The sequence below is a fragment of the Montipora foliosa genome, chromosome 13 (assembly GCF_036669935.1).
Source record: "Montipora foliosa isolate CH-2021 chromosome 13, ASM3666993v2, whole genome shotgun sequence".
NCBI lineage: Eukaryota > Metazoa > Cnidaria > Anthozoa > Scleractinia > Acroporidae > Montipora > Montipora foliosa.
Window position 1 is genome coordinate 18,042,029 of NC_090881.1, and position 12,500 is coordinate 18,054,528.

At 37.6% G+C, this 12,500-nt stretch overlaps 1 protein-coding gene across 3 annotated transcripts in view; it reads left to right on the forward strand.

Annotated features, from left to right (window-relative positions):
- LOC137982124 (uncharacterized) overlaps positions 1-12,500 on the forward strand; it is a 44,067-nt gene that overhangs the window by 9,900 nt on the left and 21,667 nt on the right. For all 3 annotated transcript variants that reach the window (XM_068829183.1, XM_068829184.1, XM_068829185.1), the window contains exons 11-22: positions 388-503; positions 1,387-1,483; positions 1,966-2,021; positions 2,771-2,884; positions 3,964-4,023; positions 4,436-4,537; positions 5,492-5,618; positions 6,541-6,647; positions 6,829-7,068; positions 8,841-8,912; positions 10,122-10,173; positions 11,195-11,241. In XM_068829183.1, the coding sequence (XP_068685284.1) occupies positions 388-503; positions 1,387-1,483; positions 1,966-2,021; positions 2,771-2,884; positions 3,964-4,023; positions 4,436-4,537; positions 5,492-5,618; positions 6,541-6,647; positions 6,829-7,068; positions 8,841-8,912; positions 10,122-10,173; positions 11,195-11,241 (1,190 nt within the window). The remainder of the gene's footprint in view (positions 1-387; positions 504-1,386; positions 1,484-1,965; positions 2,022-2,770; positions 2,885-3,963; positions 4,024-4,435; positions 4,538-5,491; positions 5,619-6,540; positions 6,648-6,828; positions 7,069-8,840; positions 8,913-10,121; positions 10,174-11,194; positions 11,242-12,500) is intronic.

Sequence of the window (12,500 nt, forward strand, 5' to 3'; positions counted from 1 at the left end):
TTTGAGATTTTGCTGTAATGACCTCACTCTTGGTTATTAAGTAGTTAGAAACAAGTCCTGTCCAACCAGATCAGTTGTCATATGTACATCAAAGACAACATTGCTAAAACGAGGGTGGATTTTGGATTGAGTGTCTTAACCTTTTTGCAGCTGCTTGTAGGTTAGCTTACCTGGTTCTAACCTAGGTTACGCTAACCCTAACCCTTACGCTTGGTTTTAGCAACACCTACAACAAAGAACTCATCTTGAGTTTCCTCTTTGCCAGTCTAACTCGGTGTAATAAAAACATTAAATCCTTTTCAAGCAGTGACCAGTCCTTATTCTCTACTGCGTCTAGTTTATATGAAGCAATAATAGTTGACTTGGGTTTTCCTTAACACAGTTCAAGGCTTACGAAGATTATGAACTTGACATCAAAATTTGTCAAGGCTATCACAGGGTCATTGCTTGAAGTTCCTTATGGTATCAGGTGGTTATGCAGTGCCATTGTCACCCTAGTAAAGGTATAGGATAACGTTCCTCATTTCTATATGGTACTCCAATCTTACAAACCTGAAATAACTGGCCCAAGATATTTCTTTGGTATAGAATATATATTCTTGTGAAATTTATAAAGAAACCTCGTGTTTCAAAGTACAGGATTGCACTTTTATTTATTATTTTATTTTGGTTTCATCGCAGAGTTTAAGTGATGTGGTGGAGTGTGTGTTCTGCCACATGGATTGATTTCTACTGGGAATCTCACGACAAAGTAAACTCCTTGCCCATCATAAGGAGCCTGTTTCCAACACCCCTGTTCAGTTTTGACGTCAGCTGTTCTGCCTGACATTAGTTGGGGGTGGCCTCTCCGTCTTAAACGTTTTGACTACACTGTATATCATTGTTTCTAGATGCTGGAAGTGACCTCCAGGGGTCACGTTAGTTGAAAAAAATAGGGATGTCCATAGGCCACTTCGGAAAATACCATAATACTCTTTGTTTGTCCCCCCAAATTTAGAATAAGCCTTGTTTTTGTTTTATCTTGGGACCATTGTAAGTCCGAAGAGAAACTAGAAACAATGCTTATGCAAAATGTGGGGGGACAAACAAAGAGTATTCTGGTATTTTCTGAAGTGGCCTATTGTAGAAAAATGGTTTCAAGGATTCATAATTATAGGCTTATTTTGAATCTTTTGTCTGAAGGTATAGCATACCACATGTTCAAGATGTGTCAAGATGAGGTCCACTTACCATCCCACAAAAAAAACCATGAATAACAAAATAGAGTATGTGTGTTGTTATTGTGGCTTACCAGGGTTGGAGTGAATGAATATAGGGAAGTACAGGCTCATGATGTTAACTTGTTTTGTGATTCAATATTTGTATTTTGCTTGTTACAAATTATAGGAGAAGTACCCCGATGTCAGTGACACCAACATTAATTCTCTCATTGGAGGATTTTTCCTGCTACGATTCCTAAATCCAGCCATTGTAACTCCAAAAGGTATAATTTGATGCAACACCTTTTGTACTGTATTTTTTGTGTTCTTTCACGGTCTATATACTACAGTGTATAGGCCCAGGGGTTATCTCTTTTTATGCAAGTTTTTTGCTTTTCATAATTTGTAAACAATTTTAGACAAATCATTATACTAACCACCAGTACAAGTTACCACAGCCTTGTCACTCTGTTTTTGTGTGTGGCTTTACTTGTTTCCTTGCCTTTTAGTCCTAAAGAGGTCCGTGATGATTAAAGTTATGTGCCATTAACCCTTTGACGTCCAAACCGGCCTAAACCGGCCAGACTTAGTATTTTACTCTGTCTAACGCCAGACAATTTTACTCATCAATGGGGTACCCCTGGGAGTCAATGGGTTAAGGCAGAGTAAATTCTGTTAAGTTGAATTAAGAATTGAAAAGGGCAATATAGAAATTAAAAGGAAAAAGGTAGTAAATTTATTGTAATTACTGTTGCCTACCATTCAGCTTATATGCTTGTCAGTGACCCTCCAAGCCAGTGTGCCAGGAGAAACCTTACCATGGTGAGTCTAGATGCAGTGTAATGGTTCAAAGAAGTAGTCTAATGGTACATGCTAAACTTTAGACAGCTTAACATGAAGATCCTGACAAATAGCTAACTTCCTTCAAACAACAAACATGAGAATTAAAGATTGTGCAAATACGAGATTTATCCCATGCATCGGGGGTGTCTGTCTCAACTCAAGTAAAAAAAAAACTCAAGTAAAGCTATGAAAGTTCAAGGGATTAATTACATGTAATACCAGTCCTTAAAAAAATGTACTTTGGTGCTGCATTTCTTGGTGGCAAAATCATGTGACTAATACAACACTGGTCAGAAGTAAGTCATCACCCTTGACTGGTTCAATCTCTCCTTTTTTTGTTAAAATCAGAGATAAAAGGACTTGAAAATGCTTATTTCAAATTACTCAAAACTATAAAACACGGTACATCACATGTAAAGAAATGATTTTTGAGCATTGGGTAATTTGTCATAGCTTGATCTTGGGCAAGATTGATAAATTATGCCTGCTTCTGAAACCAGCCATATTGCACAATATTCACAATGTTGCCCACTAGCATTAATTCTAAGAAAAAAATTCAGGTATTGTGGAGCGTAGTATGTAAAAGCTTAAGGGTAAATTGATATCAGATTTGCATGTAGCTCCTGTCCTTCCTGTCCTGTTCCTTGCAATGCACACAATAGCTGTATGGGTGTCCACAAGGTATAAGTTGGTTGGTTGTTGTGTATGTCTGTTTTATTACATTGCAGATTGCAAAACTCATACAGAGTATGGCAAACAAGCATGTGGTTGGCAGCCATTTTAAGGAGGAGCACATGCAACCATTGCGGCCATTTGCAATGAGACATGTAAATGAAATTCAGGTCAGTTCATTCAGAATCATACAGGAAGACTACACTGTAGCATACTAATAAGCAAAATCAAAAGCCAAATTGGAGTAAAAGTAGAATCACAGCTGGTAATAGATCCATGAAAGGTTTCATTCGGGCAGGTACAATACACAGGTCAGAGGGACATTACTAAACCACGAAACACCGAAACAGCCAAACGAAACACTAAAACACCATGTATAACCCCACCATACGCTGAATACTAACCGACAAAGGTTGGATTTGAGATTAAATATCGTTTTAGGCCTAATTAGGCCTAAAACGCTGATGCTCGTAATTCATTGAGATTAAGATTAGGATTCAGATTAAGACTGAGATTAGGAGCCATAACTTATTAGGCCTAAAACGATGCTTAGTCACAAATCCAACCTTTGTCGGTTAGTATTTAATGTATGGTGGGGTCATACATGGTGTTTTGGTTCTTCCTTTTGCTGTTTTGGGGTTTCGTTGTTTAGTAATGTCCGGTCAGAGGTCACAATTCACAGGTCATCGTTTTACCAATGCTAACATTAGGCCTATAAACTTTTGTTTAGGCCTAATTAGGCCTAAGGTTAGTGTTAATGATTATTATGTTTAGGATTCTTTCTGTATTGACCTGTGACTTGTGTTTTGTACCTGCCAGCTTCACTCAGATCTTTAATAGTCCTTTTGCAACTAATGATCACATGGTACAAAATCCACCATGCTGGAGGGCAAGCTCATTATTATTCCCCCACTGGGACATTAAAACAAAGAGACCTGAACCAGTCAAGCTTGACTTGCCTTTGTTTTAATGTCCCAGTAGGCGAATAATAATGAGCTTGCCGTCCAGCATGGCGGATTTTGTACCATGTGATTGTTAGTTGCAAAAGGCCTATTTGGACCCTTGTAAATCAAGCACAGAAGAGCTTACAATGCACCTGAGCCCAAAAGGTTTTTCCACCCAACAGGTGATAAATAAATAAAATTTTTTTTTTGAGTGGAACTTAAAAAATGAAATGTCCATTTAAGCTGAATGAAGTGGTAGTAATTATGGTAGCTAATAGAATATTCATATTCCTTTTATTTTGCAGAATTTTCTTACAAAACTATTTAATTTTAATAAAATTACCGATTTTTATGAAACGTTGGAGGTAAGTGTGAAATTTCTGTTTTTTTTTTTAATGCAAGAAAAACTGGCTTGCAAGCCATTTTATAGCTTGACAATGGGGCTGCACTTCATAAGTGAGAGCATTTGAAAAACGTTTCTTGAGTTTAAAATGATATAACTGAAACTTACTGTACCCTAACAATGAATGCTAGCAAGACATGAAGAATTAAGCACTGCTTTGTAGCTTTGCCATTGAGCTTCACTTAATGAACTTAGCAAAGCTGTGTGATGTGGAAGTGCTGGAGATTTTGGGAGTTCAATCCTTTGAAGATTTCTTGGAGACTGACTTTTGTCATTTAGCTTCACTAGTTGCATCAAAACCTTGGAGTATGCTTTGAAAAGTCATGTGTTTTTTGAAAGACATTCATCTTTTTATTTCGTTTGTTCACTTTCAGATAGAACAATATTTATCACTTTCTAAGGACATAAAGATAACCATTACACCAAATGAGATGTACAGAATTCATGAGTTGATCCTCAAACACAAAGAGGAACTGGTGAGAAAGCTAAAATTTCACTATTATCAATATGTGCGGCAAAATGACAAACTGCCCTCTGTAAAACACCCTTTTTTGCGGGCCAAACGGAAAATGTGCGGGCTGAAAATACATTTGCTGCCCTGATACTGATTGGCTGCAGAGATGTCAAACAACTTCGCTCAACCAATGAGATTGTCCTATTTAAGTGCAAGGAAATAAACTATATGCCCTCCAAAAGCCATGTGTTTGTCCTATTAACAGATTACATGCATGAAAGGGCAGCTAAAAAAAGGAATGTTATCATTGTTGTTTTAATAGTATTGTAGTTCAAGATGAAACTCCATTTAAAAGTATTTCATCTGAGGTTTTAAAGTATATTTACTTTGCTTTCACTTTAATAATAATAATAATAATAATAATAATAATAATAATAATAATAATAATAATAATGATAATAATAATAATAATAATAAATAGATTTAGCCAAGCCTGAAAGTGGAGCTCCACTGTTGTTTATTTATACAATAAGTTAATCTGGCCTGAGCCTGCAATCCAATTGAAAACCAAAACCTTGTCAGCAGTCAACTTAAAAAAAAAACAGCTGACCTCAATGAGCTTTAGACTTAAGCCCACAATATGGTCACATGATACTGCTCAGCGGATACCTTGTTTTCAAAGGTGTCAATTAACCATAACATGGATGTCCAGTATCAAAGATGTGCCCCCCACAAAATGTCGGTTGCACCACAGAGTTTCACATTGGCATACATGGCACAGATGGGTTACCATATTTTCTTAACCATAGGGCTCCATGAGCGTGCCTTTGGTGTGCAGAGCTGCACTAATAATTAATGTTGTTATAAATAAGAAAATAAAAACCAACCTTTGTTGAAATCATTGATTTCACACCTTAATTTATTTTGTACCATAACCCCTACATTATTCACCTGGAGGGTTTTCTTCCTTGTTTAGGCCCTTACGGAAGATGACCCATTGCACATAATTCTGGATGAGTTAGGACCACCTGGAAAACAGTTGAGTTACAGCATGAATGCAACAATCAGCTTGACCCTCACAAACAGATGGGACCATAGCAAAGGTATGTGATGTAGAAGTGTAGGAGATTTGGTGAGTTGAAGCCAAGATTTCCTGTAGGCTGAAGTTTAACAATTTATTTAATACTGAAAAATGTAGAGTTTTGGGGAAGGGATCTGGAAAAGCTTAATGTCAAGTGAATTTGATTTTTTAATATTCTATATGCCCAAGCACTCATTAGTAAAGAGAGTTTTATTATATCCTTGTCACAATAGCTGTTACAATAATAATTGATTAGAATGATAAGACTACTGCATCAGTTAGACTGTTTCTAACTGACATAATAGTCTTCAGTTGTTGAAGAAATTCAATAACATATTTTGATGCCTCTTTGTGGGTAAAATTCCGATATTTGCATTGGAACTTTGCAACTTGATCTTCTTTGGCATCTTACTTATGCTGGAGAGTTGGCTGGTTTATTTGAGACGATTCCAAATAATTTATTGAGAAAAGGGGTTACATGTAAAAGTGGCGCATATCATCATTATCACCTTAAATTGACCATGAACTACTATGGATGACTAATGAAAGAAAAAAGAGAATAGGTTAGCAGTTTCTGAGACAACTCTTGTAGTTGTAAGCTCAAACGAAGTTTGTGGTCAGGGAATATTTTCACTGCATTTGTGAACAAAGGAATACCCCCTCTCCTGGTCCTAGCAGGAGCCATTTCATGATTTACTTCAAGAAGAAAAAAGTGTTACAGGATTGTGGATAAGTTCCAATCCTGAAGAAGACCAATTATGGCTCCAGAAGTGGAAAAACCTTATAATGTACTGGCACATGTGTACTATGCACTTTATTGACCACTTCCATTTGAGGGAGCCAGTGAAAGAAACTATTGAAACAAACACAGCAAACATGGCATCATTGGTGCACTAACCTCTTTGTCACGTTGTCTCTCTCAATGTTTTTTTTTTCTTGTTTAGTACTTAGGAGTGATTCTATAGAAGTGCTGACATTTAGGACTCCACCAGTTCAACAGAGATGCACAAAGGAACAATTGAGGGCGTTGTTTATTAAACTATTGTCTATGGTCAGTTATTTTTCAGCTTCGATATGTTTTTCATTTGCTATGAAGCACCCAGATATTTGTCTCCTGGTTGGTCATTCTCCTTTTAGAAGTTGCCAGTCTACTGAGATGAAGTGCATGGGTTAAACACAGACACCAGTTTGTTCTACTCTGACAACAGTTTTTTTTTGGCCCTCATTTTTAGGATGCCAAACTTATGGAGGAAAGCTCTCTTCTTGATGTTGTCACCAGGGCACATTTTGTACCTGTGAATCAACACAGTAGCGGAGAGGAAAATTGTGGCAAAAACACCCAGGAGCATCGTAAGAGATTGGAAGAACAAAAGTTCAGAATTGCTGGTTATATTTATAAGAAGTACAAAGCCCATCCTGAATTAAAAGGCATGTTATCCAAAGATCCAGTTTTCTTCCAAGAAATTAAACAGGTTAGCAGAATGATGTTGATGATGAACTTTAATTTTTAACTTTATTTATCGCTGAGCCACTAATAGGCCTTTTTCGATATGTTAAAATTCAACTTGTACGAGAGTTATAGAGGACAAAGACAAAGGACAGTGGATGATATGCAAATTTATAAAATAATTAGGATAGTCTGTGCACTCTCATTGGTCAATAGCTGTGTTTAGATGAGAATATGGAAATATGGCTGTGACATCACACAAATTTTGATTGGTTATGTGTTGTCAGACGCACGTTTTGATCGGCTGGTAGGAAATATGAGCGTCTTTCAAGAAAATTTGTTTCAAACTAGAAGTAAACTAGACGCTCCATGAGCGTACACTGGGTTGCCTGTAGTATGTGTTACTCAAACAGAAGGGACTGAGTTGAGTGGTATTGAACTGCAGCGTTTCAGGCAATTTTTTCAAGTCAGGGGTCACTAAGACCATTTAAGGGGTCACTCCGAAGTCGTGCCAGCGGAGGCCCTTTGGCTCACATGTTCAAACGACGAAACAGATCTTTTTCTGAGGTTAAAAAGCTGGCTACCAGCCTATAAATCATTTGTGAGAAAAAAAATTCCTGTCATCTTTAGAAAAAATAGGCATGCATTGCATATGTGTGGTAACACAGCGCTTTATTCCATATTGTCAACGGAGCAGCGTTTTTGTCTTCCAGGAGATTCAAGTTGTCTTTGTGTAATATGTAGCTCTAATAGTACACGATATTGTTTCGGTATTGTATCTCATTGTAGTGCCATGGTAGAAGTCTTAGGTAAATAGCCCCCTGAGAAGACATGTGGTGACTAGTAAAGTACTAAACCCAGAAAGATTGAAGAAAATAAAAGGGAATCGAGAAACATTGGCTTCTAGGCTGACATGTTGATCATTTTAAAGTTCCCTCACAACTTCTTTTTACCTCAAGTTTAAGTGTCCACTCTGAGCATCTGACAGCTTTGTAGTACAAACGTTCACTGAAGTAGCTAGGCAGTTGGGAGAATTCTCAACAGTTATGCAAACCGGAGTACCCAGAGAAAACTCACATGTGATGCCAAGTCTGGGAACTGAACCAAGCCACGTTGGTGGGACACGAATACTATCACCACTGGACTATACCTGCTGCAGTGTCACACTATTTCAGTCAAACTGCAAAACACTAAAATACATGTACGTCTTTGCATCAGTCAAGACCAAAAAATAATGTTGGAGTTTTGTTGCCAATAACAATTGAAGTGCACTGAAGCTATTCTTTGTTATTTGCATCCATGGATGGACAGGATGGAAACTGGTCAGTTTTTTCAAGTTTGGAGATCATGTCTTCAGAAAGTCACCAAAAATTAAACACGAATAGCTCTTTGTGCCATAAATACAATTCATATCTTCTCATACGGTTATCAGGAATGTTGTACATGTGAGCTTATTTAGATTTTTTGTCAGTTTTGACCTAAAAACAGCAAATTTAGCTTGACAGTCCCCCTTTAATTAAGCATAAGTATGTTTTACGATTCCAATGGAAAGTTGACAGAAGACAAGTGAACTTCGTTCCTCTATTCATGTAACGAAGTTCAAATTTCTTTTTGAAATGACCAGCACTTTTTTGAAAGCATGGGGAGTGTTGAACATAAAAATGTTGTGGGGAGTACATCAGCTGTTTTGCTGTCTTCCATGCAGTGTCACACTGATCCTATGCTAGTTTTTTTTTTGCCGTTGTTGTTGTTATTTAGACGTTAAAGCCTCATTTTCATTGAATATCTTTGTATCAGGAAGTCCAGGCCAAACTACAGCGATACTACAAACTCGCACCCAAAGTCAAGAGCCTTGAGAATGTTTTAGAGGTTAGTATATTGATAATAAGTAACTATCTTACTCTTCGAATGGAAGTTGAATTCAGGAAAAATTGCAGAAAATTGGAATGAATCAATTATCGAAGGAACAATTTATTAAAGTGCCTATCACCTCAACACACTTTTTCACTTTGTTTATTCTCCGAAATCGTCCCAAATACATCGTGTTGTTTTTAGAACCTTTTGATTGAAATTTCACCTTTTTATTGACTTTCAAAGACGGGAAAAGTGATCATACTCTGATCCATAACCGAGCAATGAAGGAGAATGGGTTCGATACCGGGTTGACGTCACAAATTAATTTGCATTGAGATAGTTCTTTGAAAACAGCGATGGAAATTAATTTGTGACGTCAACCCGGTATCGAACCCATTCCCCTTCATTGCTCGGTTATTAATCACGGTATGACCACTTTTCCCGTTTTTCAAAGCCAATGAAAGAGCGAAATTTCAATCTAAATGTTCTAAAAACAACACGATGTATTTGGGATGATTTCTGAGAATAAATATAGTGGAAAGTGTGTTGAGGTGGTAAGCACTTTAAAGACATACACTTGAACTGCGGGAATACAAACCAGTTTAATTTTGAGGTCACCGCAGTTATAAACGGTACTTTAGCAGTAAAGGAAAGCCTGAAAAATTCAGGCTTATACGGGATTTGAACCTATGACATCTGTGATACCAGCGCAATGCTCTGCTAATTGAGCTATTAGGCTAACTGGGAGCTGGTCATTTTTTATATCGAAACTTAACTTGTTTCATTCTCGCAGTTCATTAATACATTGTTCCTTCACCATATCATTGACGGGTTCATTTACGTGCTCACAAAAAATAACGAGCTCTCAGTTGGCTTAATAGCTCAATAGACCTTTTTACAGATACAGCGGCCATTTTGATTTCTATTGTTTCGAAAGACATTATGGGATGCTCAGGGGGCAAATTAATATGTATTTGCCCCCTGGGCATCCCATAGTAAGTAGTTGAAACAATAGAAATCAAAATGGCCGCCGTATCTGCAAAAAGGTCTATTGGTAGAGCACTCATGGGTTTGAATCCTGTATAAGCCTGAATTTTTCAGGCTTTCCTTTTGTTACTGCTAAAGTAGCGTTCATAACTGCGTTGACCTCAAAACTTAACTTGAATCAATTAACGTTGTACTGTTCAGATAACCTGAATCCTATTTCTTTCCTTTTCCTCTCAGACATTGCAAAGTCAAGAGGCTTATCTTAAGGATCAGTTGGACGTTTACAAAGGTACCAGTCATTGGTTTCTTATGTTCTCCAAGGGCGGATGTTTTCAGAATGTCAGAAAAATGAGAACAGGAATAAAAATCGAGAATAGGTTCGAGATTTTTTACTCCTAGTGGAAACTTTCCAACAGAAAGAACCTTGCCTTCAAAATTGTGGCAGCTATTTCTTTTCAATAAAGCAAGCGGCCATTTCGGTTTTCAGACAATTGGAGGTGAGCTTTTTGGATAAAAGTCACAGTGGTAACTTCGATTAATCTGTTTTTTCTCGTTTTTACCAGAACCTTGCTCTGTTGATGAAATGCAGTGCTCAGTGTTACATTAAGTTAAAAGTTGTTACCGATTTTCCCGTCAAACAGTTCATTATGTTTGTTAGAAAGTTACTATTTCATTAAAGGAAAATTGTCCACCCTCTTATTTAGATAGATTAGATAGCGCCAGAAACCCATAAGGGTTGAAACGTGTAACGGCCTCTTGTGTGCTGGGAAAGAAGCTTCTGAATATTCAATTTGCTAAGTACCATATTTGGAACAACAAGAGCGAGGGGTTTCCAAATATGGTACTTAGCACTGAAACATTCAACCAATCAGTTGGCACTGAATATTCGGAAGCTGTGAACGCGTGTCACACGTTTCAACCCTTATGGGTTTCTGATAGCGCTCATCGTAGCTCTATCCTAATTGGCCAAACTAATTGGTGTGCATATATAGTAGATACAAAAACTGTGATTTGCCAATTTAGCAGGCTGCATTTTACTGTACAGCCTTAGTGGCTTGATTTAAAGATCTAGAGATACAATAAGTATGTACTGCTTGCCTTCGCTTTCTCATAACTCGTAAGTCACAGGTCCTTGTTTTTTTCCAGTTCACTCTTTAGCCCGATTGTAAATAAATTGCACTGGAAAAAAACGTGGCCGTAGCTTGCAATACACTGGCACACTTAACCATAATTTTTTTTACTAAAGTGCATTAATTAATTCAAGAAAATTCGAAAATCGACCAATCGTTATATGGTGTGTTTTGTTTTAGTATATTTAAATGCAGTGAGAGCAAAAGCAGTAACCGCTTCGTCAAAGGTGAGTTCTGCCAGTAAACTGGTAAAACTAGAAATTCTCTTTGAAAAGTAAAAGTGCTACCTTAAGGAGGCTCGAACCAGTTTCGACGCTTCCAAGTGACGCTCTTATGAGAAGGATCAGCACCACAATGTTTTATCATGTAGTGGCAATATTGTGGTACCAAATGAAACATGCTGAACAAGATACAGTCATTATTGCGACGTAATATGCCATCGCGGCAACGGGCAAGCCCTGTAAAAACACCCTTTATTTTGTCTTTAGTTGTTTATATCTCAAAAACGAACTTGGTGACCCGCATTTTTTATTTCTGAAAAGTAATCAGAAGGGCGTGATGAAACTTCCTGAAAAGTTGTCAGAGCCACCTTAATTTTGTGGTTTTTTTAAGGTAGCTCTGAATCCTCTACACAGAATTTTTTTAAACTTTGTCGAAAGTTTCATCTTGGCGTTCTAATCACTTTTCAGCAATAAAAAAGGGGGGTCACCGAGTTCGTTTTTGAGATATGAGCAACTAAATCCAAAATATAGGGTGTTTTTGCTGGGCTTTCCCGTTGCCAAGGTAACTTATTACATCACAATAATGATCACATATTGTTTGGAAATAATCGTAGTTTCATATGGTACCATAACATTGTTGTTACGTGATACAGTGTTTTAGCGTTATTCGATCTAAACAGAGTCTTCTTAAGTGTCAAAACCCTTTCGAGCCTCCTTAAGTTGTTTGTATGGATGTGAATTCGTTACCGGTCACATTTCGCATAACTAAATTATGGTATGCTTTGGTGGCAATGTCAGGAGATGAAAAAATTAAAATTAAAACTGTTCGACTGATAAAGTCAAGTGTGGAAGAGATGACATAAGGCATGTATACAAAAACTGCTGTCAACATCAGACAGTCAGAAAAGTTTGAATTGGAATCGAAATATAAGGCATCCTACGCAAATTTCTTTCATGTCTACAAATAACCGGTGGCTCAGTTGGTTGAGCACCGGGCTGTCACGCTGGAGGTCGTGAGTTCAACTCCGGCCGGACCAACACTCAGGGTCTTTAAATAACTGAGGAGAAAGTGCTGCCTTTGTGATTACATCTGCAAATGGTTAGACTCTCTAGTCTTCTCGGATAAGGACGATAAGCCGGAGGTCCCGTCTCACAACCCTTGTTCATTAACTCTGTGGGACGTTAAAGATCCCACACACTATTCGAAAAGAGTAGGGGACAGTGTTCCCGGTGTTGTGGTCTGACCTTTCCAGCATGTGGTCGGC